The 17,242-nt window shown below is 50.7% G+C and overlaps 1 protein-coding gene and 1 pseudogene across 3 annotated transcripts in view; one reads left to right on the top strand and one right to left on the bottom strand.

Moving 5' to 3' along the window:
- ESRRB (estrogen related receptor beta) overlaps window positions 1-17,242 on the top strand; it is a 108,494-nt gene that overhangs the window by 59,740 nt on the left and 31,512 nt on the right. For both annotated transcript variants that reach the window (XM_080679320.1, XM_080679321.1), the window contains exon 3: window positions 10,734-10,850. In XM_080679320.1, the coding sequence (XP_080535446.1) occupies window positions 10,734-10,850 (117 nt within the window). The remainder of the gene's footprint in view (window positions 1-10,733; window positions 10,851-17,242) is intronic.
- Window positions 396-3,913, bottom strand: LOC308253494 (large ribosomal subunit protein uL11-like; annotated as a pseudogene). The gene is made up of 2 exons: window positions 3,908-3,913; window positions 396-915 (listed from the first exon to the last, which is right to left on the bottom strand). The product of its transcript is annotated as a large ribosomal subunit protein uL11-like (transcript).

Raw genomic sequence — 17,242 nt, 5'->3', positions numbered from 1 at the left:
TTCTCAATGAGGACACACCGAAGAAGTTTGGCCTGTTTGTATATTTAAACTTTTAGGGATCTAGGTAAAATAGTCAAACGTCTATGCATCACAATATGGGAACCTTTGCTGTATTGCATATTTTAAGTCACATTGTATAAAACGATATATTTTTGGGGAAACCTTTTCTACTCACATTTTTACTTTTTAGCTAAACAATAGACTTTTATTTTTTTCACAGTCCTGGAGGCTGTAAGTTCAAGATCAAGTTCCCAGGGCAGGCGGCCTCTCTTCCTGCCTTGTAGCCGGCTGCTTTCTCACTGTGTCCTCACGGGGTCTTCTGCGGCTCCACCACCATTTTTCCCTTTTTCTCCTTGTCAAATGATCTTTAATCAAAACATTTTCCTTTGCGGTTCCTAACCAGCTGGACATTCCACTGCACCACTGTTGATGCCATCTATGCTGTCACGAGGTGGCGGCCATCCGCCTTGCAGCCCGCAGCCCGGGCCGTCCCCAGGATCTCTGTAATGGCTCCAGAGAGCTCTCCAGCTAACGATCGGCGCTGCATCTGTCGGGCGATGCTGGCAATCTCGTCAAGTGATAGTTCCGCTGTGCTTAATGGGTTTTGGCTTCTTTCTGTCTCTTGGCGGGTCTTTGAGGGCTTTGAGGACCAGGGCAGAGGCAGAAGGCACTACTTGTATCAGGGCCTGTCTGTTCTGAATGGTCAGTTTCACTGTAATCCTTGGACCCTTCCAATCACCGGTTGCTTTGGCGATGTCATCACCCACCTTTTTTTGGAGACAGGCCCAGGGGGCCGATCTTGGGGGACAGGGCAGGCGGGGCACCCACTTCCCCTCCGGTGCACCTCAGGTATATGCCTTTGATTTCGTTAGGGCTGAACTTCAGCCGCAGGGTGGTGGAGGCGGCTGGTGCTGGCTGAACCCAGATTCAGGACCACCCCAGAAAGTTGCACCTGAGAACTCCTGGGAGCCGAGAGCCGGAAGTCCACTGCCATTGTTAACCCTCCCCCCCTCGTGCACTGTAAAGCAAGGCTCACCAAACGTGCCACGTGAGTCTTTGCTGGCAGTGCTGTGGCCTTCTCTCGGGCTGCTTTTGAACCAGTCTCTTAGAGCGCGCTCTCTCCACTCCCATTTCTGTTACTTGAGATCTTACGAGCTTGCTTGGGCTGCTATCCCTGAAAATTTTACGTCAAGCCATACGTACAGTTCTTTTTCATTTGGGTCGGTTTACAGGCACGGGTTCAACAATCAGGTCTGTACTGCTTTTGACACTTAGCATCTGCAATTGTGAGCTCATAGTCTCAGGACTGAGTTTGTGTAAAATTTCCTACTCTCTTCCTTCCTGATTCCCTCGGGCAACTGGCACTCATTGCGGTCTTCTCCAAGGGGGGCTGTTCGATACAAAGTGGTTGGCATAGCACCTCCACTGTGAGGCCCCCTAAAGAATGAAGTGTTAAGCAACTTTCTTTTCTAAAGGACAAGGTGTGGGGAAAGCGCCTGCCTTACACGTGAGCTTATGCGGCAGAGGTTCCGTCCCAGCCATTGTTCTGGGAGCTAAGATGGAGCAATGGCCCTACCTTGCTGGGCTGGGGTTCTAGCGAGGAAGACGGACAGTAAACATGCTAACAAATAAAGAAGCACAGCCCTGGCTGGTTTGGCTCAGTGGATAGAGCGTCGGCCTGCGGACTGAAGGGTCCCAGGTTCGATGCCGGCCAAGGGCACATGCCCGGGTTGCGGGTTCGATCCCCGGTAGGGGGTGTGCAGGAGGCAGCCAATCAATGATTCTCTCCTATCATTGATGTTTCTATCTCTCTCTCCCTCTCCCTCCCCTCTCTGAAATCAATAAAGAAATATATATTTTTTAAAAAAGCGCAAAGACAGACTGAGATAAGTGTTTCAAGGAGAAAAACCAAAGAGACGAAAGGTGATTGAGAGAGGGGGGTCTCCCATAGATGGAGATTTAGGGCAGAGGTGCTAAGAAGGTGACTTTCAAGGTAGGGTGGAGTATGGGAAAGAATCCTGGGACCACGTTCAGGCTGAGGAAACAGCAGTGTGTTTCAGGACCAGAAGGAAGGCCAGTGCAGCCGGCCTGACTGACTGAGGGCAGAGTGGACGGAGAGGGGGCTGGAGAGAGTCGCAGGCCACGAGGGTGCCACTCTTGGATTTTCTTCCAGGTGGAATGAAAGCAACTGACGAATAAATGGACACTGGATGCATGGCCGCAAGCGGCTGTCAGAGGGTAAAGCCAACCTGTGCCCTCCTCAGGTTCCCAGGGCATGTGGCCAACTTCGCAGGTCACTGGGAGGCCCCTGGAGCAGCTCCTGGTCTGTAACTTACACGTGAGGAGCTAGTGAGACAGCGGCCCTGGCACAGTGCTGCCTCTGTTCACCTGGGCCCAGATGCAGGCTTAGAAGGAAACTCCCTGTGGAGAGGGGCAGGGCGATGATTGATGGGTTATTCTGCCTTGGACTACCTCCAGGCCCTTTGTCCTGGAGAATAAGGCTGGAGGACCCCAGGGGACACAAGACAATGGGGGGTGGGAGTTGTAACAGAGACAAAGCCAGAAGTGGGTGAAAGTTGAGAGTGGGGTACCACTCACCAGCTGGTTGACCTTGGGCAAGGTTAGTGTCCTCTGGCCTCAGTTTCCTCATCTATACAAAGAGAGTCAATAAACCCACAAACTCTGGGTGCTGTCTGGAGGGCCCTGAAGGAATGGGAGGAAGAACAAATCACAATTCCTCTTTTCAGAGGCACAGCCACATGCAAGTCAGGGGAGACACAGAGGTCAGAGAGGGCCCGGAGGGCTTCCCAGAGGAAGGGCCATTTAAGCAGGAGTGAAAGGTGAGCCTGTGTGGCAGAAAGAACAGCCAGAGCAGGGCCCAGAGGAGGTGAACGTGCTTGGCTAAGGAAGGGGGTGCTGAGGGGTAGATGCTGGGCTGGGAAAGCAGTGCAGGCTGGGAGAGCAGTGCGGGCTGGGAAAGCAGTGCGGGCTGGGAGAGCAGTGCGGGCTGGGAGAGCAGTGCAGGCTGGGAGAGCAGTGCAGGCTGGGAAAGCAGTGCGGGCTGGGAGAGCAGTGCGGGCTGGGAGAGCAGTGCGGGCTGGATGTAGAAGGGCTTCCTAGGCTGTGTTACTGCTACTGTTGCAATAACCAGGCTATTAATTAACACATTGCAGACCAGTAGTTTTATTGCTAGCTTTACCCAGTGGCCAGATAAGTTTCTCTTGAACGAGTACAAAAAACGTTTTACATAAATGTTAAAGGCACCCCTTAAAATTAAATACCCATTGCATTTTGGAGTTATTTATTACATGTTCTTAAAAGCTAATATCTTTTTAAAGTATGATACTTTGTAAAATACTGTGTAATATGAAAACACGAGAATTCTCGAGATCCGTCTTCACAGAAAAGGAGCAAAGGGCAGGCCAAATGTTATAGACATGCCCAGTAAAGTCTTGTAAAATAGGGAAGGTACTTTCCGTCAGTGACACCTGGGAATAGGTCATTGGCCAGAGTAGGCATGGCTACTGCAAGCACAGGACGATTTAATATACACTGAGTGGCCAGATTATTATGATCTCTGAATGCATAATAATCTGGCCACTCAGTGTGTGTATATATGTGTGTGTGTGTGTGTGTGTGTGTGTGTGTGTGTGTGTGTGTGTGTGTATGAGGCCCAGTGCATGAATTCATGCATGGGTGGGGTCCGGCCAATTTGCATATTAGCCTTTTATTATATAGGATATACACTGAGTGGCCAGATTACTATGTGTTTAGAGATCATAATAATCTGGCCACTCAGTGTATTTAATCTCCTAAACAAAGGAGTTCTCTCTCTCTTGCTCTTAACTTGCTCGTGCTTGACTCCTGGCCTGTGGGAGTAAAGCACGCATTCGCCCACATGGCTCACAGCCATGCGGACCTCACTAATGGACCATAGCTAGCCTGATGCTACACCGGGCCCAGCTCCACCATGAAACGGAAACTCTCTGGATGCTGGCTTTGCTTTTAGCTCTGCTAACTCCCCAGCTGCACCTCTTCCAGGACTGGATTAAGGGAAATGGGACTTGGGAAACCCAAAAATATAATTCCACGCAAATGAAGACCACTCATCCTCCCATGGGGCCTCTGGAAATGCTTATTCCAGTGGCACCCCAAGAACCCCACGCCCACGAGCCGTGGAGAAAGAGCCTCCATTTCTCCGATAACATTAGGAAGAATATAGAGTAATATTTCAGTGTGAGGGCTGCTTCACCTGGCTCAGAATCCCAGCCGCACAATCTCCTAGTTGTGTTAACTTGGGCGAGTCCCTTAGTTTCTCTGGGCCTTGAAATCCTTGTCAAGAAAATGGGACTCGTGAGGCTAATAAATAGTTCCTGCTCCTAGAATGTTATTGCAGAAGTCAAGTGAGACACATTGTAAAATGTTTAGCTTTGTGCCTGGCATACGATAACCATTAAATGAATAGTAATTGTTTTTGTTTTTTATGCTTGGCAACAGGAAGCCACTGAAGGTTTTTGAGTAGGGAATGAACCAAATCTCCTTTTTTAAAAATCAATTTATTGATTTCTTTTAGAGGGAGAGAGAGGAAGGGAGAGGGAGAGGGAGAGGGAGAGAGAAAAACACCAACGATGGGCTGCCTCCTGCATGCCCCTCACCGAGGATCAAGCCCGCAATCCAGCATGTGTCCCGACCCTGACTGGGAATTGAACCGGTGACCTCCTGGTTCACAGTCAACCACTGGGCCACACTGGCCGGGCCCACATCACCCAGCAAGATGGTCTGGCAGTGATAGGGAAGATGGTCTGGATTTGGAGGAGCCTGTGGGCAGGGAGACCTGTAAGGAGGCGATTTAACTGTCCAGCGAAGAGATGTGGCTCACAGTCCACTTAGAAAGGCCCCACGCGGGACAGTGGCCGAAGGTTAAAGGGGAGGGCAGGCTCGAGAGACTTTTGACAGTGGAGTCAGGATAAAAAGAATACTGGCTCCTAGATTACTAATCTCAGCTCCTGGGGAGATAGTGAGGCCATCAGGGAAAGAAACCCAGGAAGAGAGCTTTTGCTGGTGGAAGGGGTCCGGCAGGGAGGAAGGGGCCGGGGCCTCGGATAAAGCTGGACACATGCTGAGTTTGATCAGTTCACAGGACTTACCCTGGGGAGTTGGAAATGGGGCCTCATGTGCTCTTCTAGGGTCCTGGTTCTCAGAGCCCTGGCCCCAGGCCCAAACTCAGGCTTCATATGGGACCCTGTTAGAAATGCAAATTTCTGGCTCCTCCCAGACCTGCTGAACTGAGAGGGGTGGGGGGGTGGTTAACATGCCCTCCTGGAGAGCTTGTTTCTGGGAAAGCTGTTCAGAAGAAGTGGGGGAGGGATGGGGTGGGAGGAGGGGCCCTGTGAGAGGAAGGGGGAGGGAAGGGGGGGTGTATAGGAACCTTGAAGGAGACTGAGAAGTACCAGGTTTCATCAGTTCTAAGATGCACATTCTCTCCATGTAACATCTCTGAGTCGGCTGTGTACTGTCCGGTAGGTGACAGCTGTATGTGGTTGTCACTGCCCTCACATGCACGTTAAAGCTGCAGGAAGGGGCCAGTGACCAGGCAGGAAACCCCGGGACAGCAATGGGCATGCTCCCTCATAACAGAGAGGACGATTCCGCAGGAAAACAGGAAAATGATGGCTTTGATAAACAATGATTCAAGAGAGCCCTGGCTGGTAGCTCAGTGGTTAGAGCGTCTGTCCATGCACTGAAGGGTTTCATGTTTAAGTCCCAGTCAAGGGCATCTACATGGGTTGCAGGTTCCATCCCTGGCCCAGTTGGGGCATTCAAGGGAGGCAACCAATCAATGTGCCTCTCTCACACTGATGTCTCTTTCTCCCCTCCCTCCCTCCCTTCCTCTCTCTCTGAAAATCAATGGGAAAAAATGTCCTCCGGTGAGGATTAACAACAACAACAACAACAAAATGATTCTCTTTCCCCTATTTTCTCTTTCATGTAAGCACAAGAATGCTAGATGATCAAACTTGTATCTAAATCTCAAAGAGCTCTTTTAATCAGAAATGAAAATGCCAGTGGCAAGGAAGCATAGTCCTGGTTTGACTGGCAGTTTTTTCTTTCTTTCTTTCTTAGTGATACATAAAATAATGCTGCAGTCTTATCACCCAAAGCATCTTGGATTCGATGTGATAAATAGAGAGGCGGTCAGAGATGCTGCAAGACCCCGCAGGGAGAAGGGAGGTAGAGTCTAAGAGAGGAGTGCGTTTGAAGAGGTGTGAGGGGTGTCCGGGGCTTGAGGAAGGACCAGGACAGGGAGGACCGAGGGCAAGGGATGGCCTTTGACACCTGGGAGGTCGCCTTTGAATTCTAGGGTTCTGTGGGTGGGGTTTTTGCTTTCAGTTCATTTGCTTTTTTTTAATTTTTATTATTTTTTTTATTGATTTTTTTACAGAGAGGAAGGGAGAGGGATAGAGAGCTAGAAACATCGATGGTCAGAGGTGGCCAGTTCACAAAGGGCCTGGTAGGCTCTGCCCTGGGGGTTAGATGTCATTCTTTTTTTTTTTTTTTTTTAGAGAGAGAGGAAGGGAAAGGGATAGAGAGTTAGAAACATCGATCAGCTGCCTCCTGCACACCTCCTACTGGGGATGTGCCCGCAACCAAGGTACATGCCCTTGACTGGAATCGAACCTGGGACCTTTCAGTCTGCAGGCCGACGCTCTATCCACTGAGCCAAACCAGTTAGGGCTAGATGTCATTCTTGACACAATGAGGAGCAGTAGGACAATTTCTTAAATGTAAATTTTAAATTAATTTTTAACTTTTGTCAAAATAATACATGCACACAAATTTAAGAAGTAAATGGCAGTGTAAATTTTTTTGTAAAATATATTTTATTGATATTTTACAGAGAGGAAGGGAGAGGGATAGAGAGCTAGAAACATCGATGAGAGAGAAACATCGATCAGCTGCCTCCTGCACACCTCCCACTGGGGATGTGCCCGCAACCTAGGTACATGCCCTTGACCGGAATCGAACCCGGGACCCTTCAGTCTGCAGGCTGACGCTCTATCCACTGAGCCAAACCGGTTTCGGCAATGGCAGTGTAAATTTGACAATGAAAAATAACTGTCCCTGGCCCTAGCCATTCTCTCTCCTCCCTTCATGATCCAGAATTAGCCATTTAAAGTTCTCTTTCGCCTGGCCTGTAGGGCTCAGTTGGTTGAGCATTGTCCCATGCACCAGGAGGTCCGCTGCTGAGTCTTGAGTCTTCAACATCCGAGGCTTTCTGAGGTTCCACAGGACAAAGGGCTTAGTTCTTTTTCTTTCTTTTTCTTTCAAAATATATTTTTACTGATTTCAGAGAGGAAGGGAGAGGGAGAGAGAGAGAGAAACATCAATGATGAGAGAGAATCATTGATCGGCTGCCTCCTCCACTCCCTGCAAGGGGGATCGAGCCCTCAACCTGGGCATGTGCCCTGTCTGGGAATTGAACCGTGACCTCCCAGTTCATAGGTTGACGCTCAACCAGTGAGCCACACCGGCCGGGCCTTAGTTCTTATCTGGATCCCCCTCCTTAGCGACTTTGGTTTCTACTTCCTCCATTCTTTGTGACAGTTCTCACTCCGGTACTGCCCTGTAGTGGGCTTTGGGGAAGGCCCACAGACAGTTTCAGTGTGCCATGAAGAACCAGAGGTCCCTTGCCCTACCCGGTTTGGTTCAATGGATTGAGCGTCGGCCTGCAGACTGAAGGGTCCTGGGTTTGATTCCAGTCAAGGGCACATGCCTGGGTTGCGGGCTTGATCCCCAGTGTGGGGCGTGCGGGAGACAGTCGATCCATGATTCTCTCGCATCATGGATGTTTCTGTCTTTCTCTCCCTCTCCCTTCCTCTCGGAAATCAATAAAATAATAATAATAATAAAAAAAGAACCAGAGGTCCCTCGAGGGATCTTGCACAGGAAAGTTATTAATGTGCCCCCATAGGCCAAGTGGAAAGGGAGATGGAGACAGAGGAGGCTAGCACATTAGAAGGTGAGGCAAGAGGTGCTGAGCATTGAAACCAGCCAAGGCAGAGGGGAAGGAGGGAGGAAATATCAGGGGAGTGGGATAAAAAGGCTCTTAGAAACATCCAGGATGCCACCTCAGTGTCTGACCTGGGTGATGGGGTGGCCGGTGGCCCCTTTGCTAAGACAAGGAGCACAGTAAGAGGAACTTGTTGGATGAGGATGGGTGCAGTGTGAGGAGCCCAAGGGACTTGCAGGTGGAAATAAGCAGCAGGTAGACGCGTAGGGGTGTGAAGCACAGGCAGGGAGTCTAGCTGCCCATCCTTACAGCTTCCGGATAGCCGAAGAAGCCGAAGAAGCCGTGGCAGGAATGAGATCATGCAGTCATGGGGGAAGGAGGAGGGGAGGGAGCAGAGTTGAGGACAGTGGACCACACAGAGGGGAAGGGATAGTCTCTGGCCCCCCAGAGTGAGATAGAGAAGGGAGTGGAACCAGCCTGCTCACGCCGGCAGCTTAAAATGCGTCCATTCAGACTCTGGGGTTAGCCAGCATCCCCCTCCCTGAGCCCGCAGTCCCCGACGGCCATTTACCTAAGCTCAACAGCCCCATCCCTGAGCCCCAAGAGAGGACCGCTGTCCCTGCCCTTGTTCAAGGACAGAAGCTGATGGGGGATGGCCCTGGCTTTCCTTCTCCTGGGGAGCAGGATCAAAGAGTTGATGGTGGCAATTTCCCCTCTGCCTCAAGGTCACAGAAATCCAGGTCAGGCTCTGGGCTTTCCTGCCTCCCTCCCACAGGCACACGGCATCAGCTCTGAGGTCTAGCTGTGGGAGGCCCATCTTAATGTTCTCAGGTGTCAGAATGGGTGGCTCGCTTCAGGTGACACCGAGCAAAGACTTCCCCAGAGTCTTTGGCTGTGTGCACCCTGGCAGCCCTGCCGAGATGTAAAATAGCCTGGTAACCTTGAATGCGTGCTGGCCCGTGTGTAGGCGTCCCTAAGTCTTTACGTGCTTGCTGTCACCGAATCCGCACAATTTTATGAGATGGGAACCTGTGCCCATTTAACCGATGAGGAAACGGGGGCCCAGAGAGGTTCAGTGACTTGCCTGCCTGCAGTGGAGTCTGCGTATGTCTATAGTGGGCACACTTCCAAGTTAGAACCCTGAAATTTTTTTATTTGTTTGTTTGTTTTTAATTTAAATTCTTTGTTGTTGAAAGTATTACATGTGTCTCCTTTAGCCCCACTGACCTCTCCCCGGCCGCTCCCACCCCCCAGCACATGCCCTTGCCCCCAAGCTGTCTGCATCCATTCCATTGGTTATGCTTCTATGCATGCATGCAAGTCCTTTGGGAGAACCCTGAATTTATGCCATTGACCATGACCCTGTCCTATGAGAGCCCACCCCCAAATCTGCCACACCTGAGCTTGGGGGGTGGTGATGATGATGTGCGTGTGTATGTGTGAGTGTGTGTGTGTGTGTGTGTGTGTGTGTGTGTGTGTGTGTGAGAGAGAGAGAGAGAGAGAGAGACAGACAGACAGACAGAGACAGAGACAGAGACAGAGACCGAGAGACCTCTCCCTGCTCCGAAGCTCTCCTAGAGTGCCCTCAAGAGACCACAGGAATTCCGATGAATTAATCTCATTACTTTATCGAGGAGGCACTTACAGAAATTACAGACCACCAGCCTGGCTTCACTGGCAGTCAGCCGCTGGGGCCATAAAACAAATTGAAAGGAACAAAAATAAATAAATAAAGTTGGAAATTCTCTCTCTCTCTCTCTCTCTCTCACACACACACACACACACACACACACACACACACACACACACACGGATCACTGAGTTCCAGGAACTGGTAACAATGTAGAGCAGCAAGCAGGGTGTTGAGGCTGGAGACAGGGGTGGGCGGGGGCCAGATTCTACAGAGCTTCTAAGCCTGGGTAGACTTGGGTAAATTAGTTTAAGTATAGAGTTTATCTTTTAAATTTTACCATCTTATCAAATATTGAAATTATTTCCCAAGAAGCCAGAGTGACCTAAGAAATGGATAAGGTTTAGGCAGCAGAGGAGGGGGACACATGGAATCTTAATTCCTTCCCTTCCTGTCCTCTCCCATCCCCAGCACGCTCCCTGCAGGAAATGGGATGGGAAAGGTGTGGAGGTGTGGGCTGACTGCAGAGAGAGAGAGAGAGAGAGAGAGATTGAGGTCTTAAGCTTCCCTGGGCAAATCAACCTCTTCAAGCCTCAGTTTCCTCACCTCAGAATGGGGCTAAGAGCACTCACCAAGCCACTGTGAGTACTCAGTACCCAGTCAGGCACTTTGTGTTGGGACTCAATTGTTTCATTACTTCCAAGCACTTTGTGGGTGGTGGAACCTGGCTCCTGGGCGTTCTCAGAAAATCCGATAGTAAATGAGTTCCATATGCCACTGGGGAGACTGAGGTACCCTGAAGCCTGAGGACATCCCCGCAGGGAGTTCTGATGTCCCAGCCCAGTGGGTGGCCATTCTTCAAAGCTGTGGGTGCCTGGCCCACCCAGACTCGGAAACTGGGGTCTCCATATTTAAGAGAGTTGGAAACATTTTGGCAAGTACCTCAGAGCACCTACTTTGAGAACCACTGCCCTGTGGGAACCTTGGTGTGGTGGGCGGTGTAGGTCTGGCCAGTTAATCCCCATCCGGTCTCTGGCCGGTGGGTGGGGGCCCTGCCTGGCACCTGGCAACCCTGTCTGTGTCTGCTTACAGGGAACATCGAGTACAGCTGCCCGGCCACCAACGAGTGTGAGATCACCAAGCGGAGGCGGAAGTCCTGCCAGGCCTGCCGCTTCATGAAATGCCTCAAAGTGGGGATGCTGAAGGAAGGTAAGAGGCCCACCCGCCGAAGCTCCCTGGGAGTCTCAGGGTACCCGCAAGCTGTGGATGGCCCCAGGCCAGCGCATGTGCACACGGTTCCAGGGGTCCCCAGGCCCTAGAAGTCCCTCTGTACATCCCAAATTAAGACCTGCCCCTGCCCCCTGGAGTGCCCATCCTTCCTTTGTCACACACCCTGTAAGCAGGCTCGCAGCCTCCAGCCCCCCACCTGGCTCTCCACTCCTAAAGGAGACGGGCCCCGACCTGGCTCAGGGGTTGAGCATCGACCTATGAACCAGGAGGTCGCGGTTCGATTCCCTATTGGAGCACACATCTGGGTTATGGGCTCAGTCCCCAGTGGGGGTGTGCGGGAGGCAGCCAATCAATGATTTTCTCTCATCATTGATGTTTCTCCCTCTCCCTCTCCCTTCCGCTCTGAGGTGGGCCTGGGCAACTGGCTTGGCCACTCGGCAGAAGGCCCCTGGGAGAGGCAGGCTTGAGATGCTGTTTCACCTCCCAGGAGCCCATGGAGTGTGGGGGTGCAGAGATCACAACATTAAGGCTTGGGGTGACTTTATGGCACTTGTCACTTGCAAAGGGGCAGCCTCTGCTTCCCGGCAGGCGGACAGGACATCACTGTCACCTCGAGGATCCTTTCGCCTTCCCATTCCCTCCTCCCCATCCTCTCACTCCCCTTCTTTCCCTTCCCTTCGCCTCTCTTTCTCTGGAGCTGTGCCGTCCAACGTGCACCGTGAGCCGCCGGTTCTGAGTGTAAAGTACACGCCTGACTTCAAAGATGACAAGGATGATAAGAGGAGGGTAAAATAGCCTGGTAATAATTTTTAAACCATGAGTGCATGTTGGGGATGATCACATTTGGGTACATTGGGTTAAACAAAGCATATTAGGACATGAATGTCACATTCTTCTTGTTGCCTTCTTTAGTGTGGCTGCTAGGACATGTAAGGGGACATGTGGTTCTTGTTATTTGGACAGACAGCGCTGGTCCAGGTCTCATCACCTTCCCTGTCGATCGGATTGGCTCAGATTGACGACTCCTGTGGGGTGCCACTTTTGGGGAATGGGTAGTGTGTGTGTCTCCCCTTCCCTAGCTTTCAAGGAGAGCCAGTGGAAATCCTTACAGGCCAGCTTTTATGATTTTGGGAGGGGCAGGAAGAGAGGTGTGGGTTGATGAAAGGGGGAAGGGGAGGGGCTGGGAGGGAGAAGGGAGGGCAGGACTGGAATGCACTCCCTCCCTAGGAGGGGGTTTGCTGGAACTCAGCCCAGCCTTTAAGAGCCCCAGGGGCACCCCTCCCATGCTTCCCCCCTGGCAAATGGAAGATGCTTTGCCAGTAGGTGGCTTGGATCGTCTTGTGGCAATTGGAGGCCCCTCCACACTTCAGCTCAGCCCTGGGCCTACACCTGTAAGACAGAAGCTCTTGAAACAGTTCCTCCACTAGCCCTGTGTCTACATAGCACGAGGCCTTTTAACTGCTGTCCTCATTACTCACTTCTTTTAACCCCTTTGAGATGGAGAAGGCCAGCCAGGGCTTCATTGGGGATCAAGTGGAGAAACAGCCCTCTTTCTAGATTAAAAATGTGCTGTATTAGACCAACCTCCCCCCCCCCCACCGTAAATAGCCCTGTGGTTGGTCCTGGACGTACGTACGTAGGACGTGGAACAGGACACAGAGGTGGCAGCCCGGAGCATTGGAGGCTGTTGTCAGGAGCGGGCAGGTGTGCAGAGGTCAACCGCCTGGGGTCCAGCCTGGAGAGGCCCTTCGGGAGCTCTGCCTGGAGGAGGAAGGGCCGCCACCAGAGCACTGCCCTCCCCACCGCTTCGCAGGCGCTGGCAGTTCTAAGCCCAATGGGGCAAAGATGCCACAAAGGCTCCCTGTGCGGACAAAGCCGAGCGCCACTGTTTCCTCTCTGTCCCGTCTCGCAGTGCAGAGCCTTGGGGAGACCCTGGGATCTGCAGCTCCGCGGGGACCGGCCCCCTTAGGAGGTGTGTGCCTCACTGAGGAGCCTGAGTCCTTGCCAGGCAGGGGCTCTTGGCAGCTGCCCTGCTCCTGCTTTTGTTTGGGTGTCTCCCCGCCTTGCTTCCCTCGTATGCAGGAGCCCAGACCCCCTGCCTCCTTCTGTTTCCCTCTGGCTCTGACCTGACTCTGAAAGGCAAGTGCCAGCCTTCCCCGGGGCTGCTCCCCTCTCTAAGATCCACAGTGGGCCTTGGGCTTGGGGGTGGTGTGGGGCTGGGGTCCTGGGTCTTGGGGAAGAGGGGCTGGGGAAGAGGAGAATGTGGATGCCAGTCTCCCCTTCCTCCCCATCTCACCTACACATCTGAACCCTGTTCCCCTCCTCTGTGCTGCCACTCTGGATGCCTTTTATAGGGTTCCCTTTCTTTTTACATTTTAATTTATTTTAAAATATATTTTTATTGATTTCAGAGAGGAAGGGAGGAGAGAGAGAAACATCAATGATAGAGAAGCGTTGATTGGCTGCCTCCTGCACACCCCCTACTGGGGATTGATTCTGCAAACCAGGCATGTACCGTGACCAAGAATCGAACCGTGACCTCCTGGCTCATAGGTCAACCGACACTCAACCACTGAGCCATACTGGCTAGGCCCTTTCTTTTTTAAAATCCTCACCCGAGGACATGCTTAGAGAGAGAGAGAGAGAAGCATTGATGTGAGAAACATTGACCAGCTGTCTCTCCACACGTGCCCCCACCAGGAATGGAACCTGCATGTACCCTGACTGGGAATCTAATCGAACCAGCAACCCATTGGTGCACAGGACAGCGCTCAACCCATTGAGCCACTCTGGCTGGGCAGCAGGTTTCCCTCTTTAAGTAGCATAACCTGAGAGGCTGCCGATGAAGGGGGTGGGGCAGTAGCTGCTGGGAGAGGTCAGGCATGGTTCCGTTGGCTCAGCCTCTACCTGGAGGCTGCTGTTGGCTCTGGAATCCATGATGGTGGAATGTGGGTGATGTCCAGGGTTCTGTCTTGCTTTAAGCAAACCCAGGACATAAAAATCTGTATTTTCATGGGGAAAAAGTGGTTATTCTCTTTATAAAGAATTGAATACAGACTCTGCACCGGGTTAGGAGTTGGTGCTGTGTCCTCCTCCTGGCTCTGGGGTATTCTTGCTGTTCATATTATTCTCATGCTCCCGGGCCTCCATTTCTTCACCTGTAGAGCAGGGATGTTGAAACCAGCTCTCCAGTCTTAACCAGTTTGGCTCAGTGGATAGAACATTGTCCTGCGGACCAAAGGGTCCCAGGTTTGATTCTGGTCAAGGGCACATACCTTGGTTGCAGGCTCCTCCCCAGCCCAGGCCCTGGTTGGGGTGTGTGCAGGAGGCAACCAATCGATATGTTTCTCTTACATCGATATTTCTCTGTCTTTCCCTCTCTCTTCCACTCTCCCTAAAAATCAATGGAAAAATATTCTCAGGGGAGGATTAAAAGAAAAAGAATCTGGGTCTCCATCCCAATGGCCAGTCAAGGTGGGGACCACATGGACAACTCCTTGGTGAAATGCACTGTGGGATTGCTTTAAGATGTCAGCTTTCTTGGCGTGTTGTAATAGTGTTTGACTCAAAGATAGCCTCGTTTGCACTCAACTTTTCAGTGGCCCTCCCATTGCGTGGATTGGCTGGGGGGACTCTAAGAGGAGGCATCTGTCTTGGGTTGGCCTCCTGTCTGGGGTCTAAAATCAGCATGAGGGGTTCCCCTGGGAAGCCAGTCAGGCTCTCCCCCATAGGCAGGCTTTGCAGCCCGGCCAGGGTGTGGCCTGACAGCCTGTAAGCCAGTAGAACTTGGAAAAATATTAGCTGAATTTCACAGGGCCCCCCAAGTCCTTAGTACAGTTCTGGGCTTTCAGCAATCCTCCATAGACAGCTTGTCTCTGCAAACTTCTCCTCACCTCCCTTCTCCCTCCAGCCACCAGCCCCCCAGTCCCACTCCATTTCCTCCTCCCATCAGCCCCTGCCTGCCTTTCCCAAGTGTTTTCTAAAAGATATTTGATTTCAGTGAAAGCTAGGCTGACATCGATGCAATGTGCTCTCACCCTTTGTGCTGGTTGGAAGGCGGAGGGCTCCTCCGGGGATTCTGGGTAATTGGGTTAGTGGCCAGCTCATGTCAGGAAATTAAAAGGAGGCCCCGATCAGGTTCCCGCTGCATGGGATTTAATGGCTTTGTATTTATAGAGTATTCTGCCTCTAGCCCATGCCAGAAATACCACTTTTATGGCCCTTTGAATGAAGAAAGAGGATGCGAGATGGCTTACCTTTAAAAATGCTTTTTCTTTTCCAAAATACATTCGTGTTCTGAAACCGCCTCTCCTGCATTTCAGAGAATAGCTTTGAACTGGAGCCGGAGAACTCGGATATATGTTTGTATCCTCCGACCACTTTCCATCCTACGTACACACACAGACACACACACATGCACACATGGGTGCATACACACATATGTCTGATGGCTCACAAGATCATCCCACGTGGCCTAAAGCCTCTGGGCCACTCAGGCACGATGACCTGTGACCTCTGGCCAGGAAAGGAGTACAGGGGATGATCTTATCTGTGCTGAGTCCTTATTACTGCTCATTCAGGCTCTCTGTGTTTCAAGCATTGGGTACCAGGATTAGGGGCCATACAGACCCAGTAAAACTCCAGTATCACCACTTATCAGCTCCTTGGGCAATTTACTTATGACTCTTTAAGCCTCCCTCTCCTCTTCTGTAAAATGGGAATAATAATGGCCATTTTCATCTTGCTCCCACTTTACAAGGACAGCCCCTAGAGTTGTACCACAAAGTAGGGTGTTGAGTCATTGATTTGAGATAGGTACCCTTCATCCTGTTATAAAGTTGGTTTTCCTCTGTGATCCAGAAGGCACTGTTGACTCTCTCACAACCTTTCTCCCCACTCCTTGAATAATGACCTTCCTTCACATTTTCCTGAAAAAAAATAAAATAATAAAATAAAATAGAAGCAGTCACGTGGGGAATTTCTTACCCTTCTGCTATTGAATCCACAAACCAACCTGCTTGTTTTCTGCATTCACTCCTGTTAGAGCCAGCTCTGCTCCTATCAGAAGCCAGTCCACCACCTGTGCTCCGAGTTCCTCTTCTTTATCAAGGACTTCACTCCTAGAGCAGCGTCTCTGCTTCCAGCACCATCACACTCTGCCTCACTCATGAGTGGCTCATTTTCTTTTTTTAAATATATTTTTATTGATTTCAGAGAGGAAGGGAGAGGGAGAGAGATAGAAACATCAATGATGAGAGAGAATTATTCATTGGCTGCCTCCTGCATGGCCCCTACTGGAGATCGAGCCTACAACCCAGGCATGTGCCCTTGACCAGAATCGAACCTTCAGTCCACAGGCTGACGCTCTATCCACAGAGCCAAAACGGCTAGGGCGAGTGGCTCATTTTCATCAACACACTAACTACTATACTTTGGTTCTCCTATTTTGAAAACAAAATTAAAATGCATAACTGTATTTTGAGTCTTTATCTCCATTCAGCTACTGCTCCATTACTCTGCTCCCTTCTCAACAAAATTTCCCCAACGGAGCTGTCAGATTTACTATATCTGCTTCCTTACCCCATCTACTTTTTTAAAAACTTCCTTAAAAAGTAAACACTGAGTAGATCCAGAAAAATATTTATAGTACTGCACATTATATTAGGGCAGTGGTCGGTAAACTGCGGCTCGCAAGCCGTGGTTTGCTGCTCTGTTGACTAATGAGTTTGCCAACCACTGCGTCAGGCATTACCCTTACCCAGAAGTTTTGACTTCAGGTTAAAGACATTAGTACATTATTAAAATGTTTAAGTGTTTTTCCCTAAGACAGTGGTCGGCAAACTCATTAGTCAATAGAGCGGCAAACCGTGGCTCACGAGCCGCATGTGGCTCGCGAGCTGCAGTTAGGGTAAGGCTAAGCTTCTGAGAGAGAGGCGCTCCTTTCCTCCCTCAAAAACCAAAACAAATAAAAAACCAGAAACTTAAGCGTGATAAAAGTTTAGTTCTCTCTCATCTCTCATGTAACAGTCAACAGTCAGAGGTTTTCCGGGATTGATTGGCAGCTTGGCCATCCTTAGCAAGTGGCTTCCATGTGTGGACCCAGTCCTCCATCTCCTAGAGAGCCAGATCACTCGAAGGGCGGGACCCAGAAGTGGCACATGGCCCTTTCATTCACAATCCATTGAAGAACCTGGTCACACGACCATACTGCTCTGCAAGGAATTCCGGGAATTGTAGTCATTACATGTGCCCAGTTAAAATTCTTGATATGGAAGAGGGAATAACATTTTAGAGGACAAGCATTGTTATTTGCCAAAAATATACATGACATATGAAGAATATTGATACCTTCCATCTAGAATAAGAAAAAG

This window comes from Plecotus auritus (genome assembly GCF_963455305.1).
Source record: "Plecotus auritus genome assembly, chromosome: 1".
Classification (NCBI taxonomy): Eukaryota; Metazoa; Chordata; class Mammalia; order Chiroptera; family Vespertilionidae; genus Plecotus; species Plecotus auritus.
This window is presented reverse-complemented; position numbering and strand designations above follow the sequence as displayed.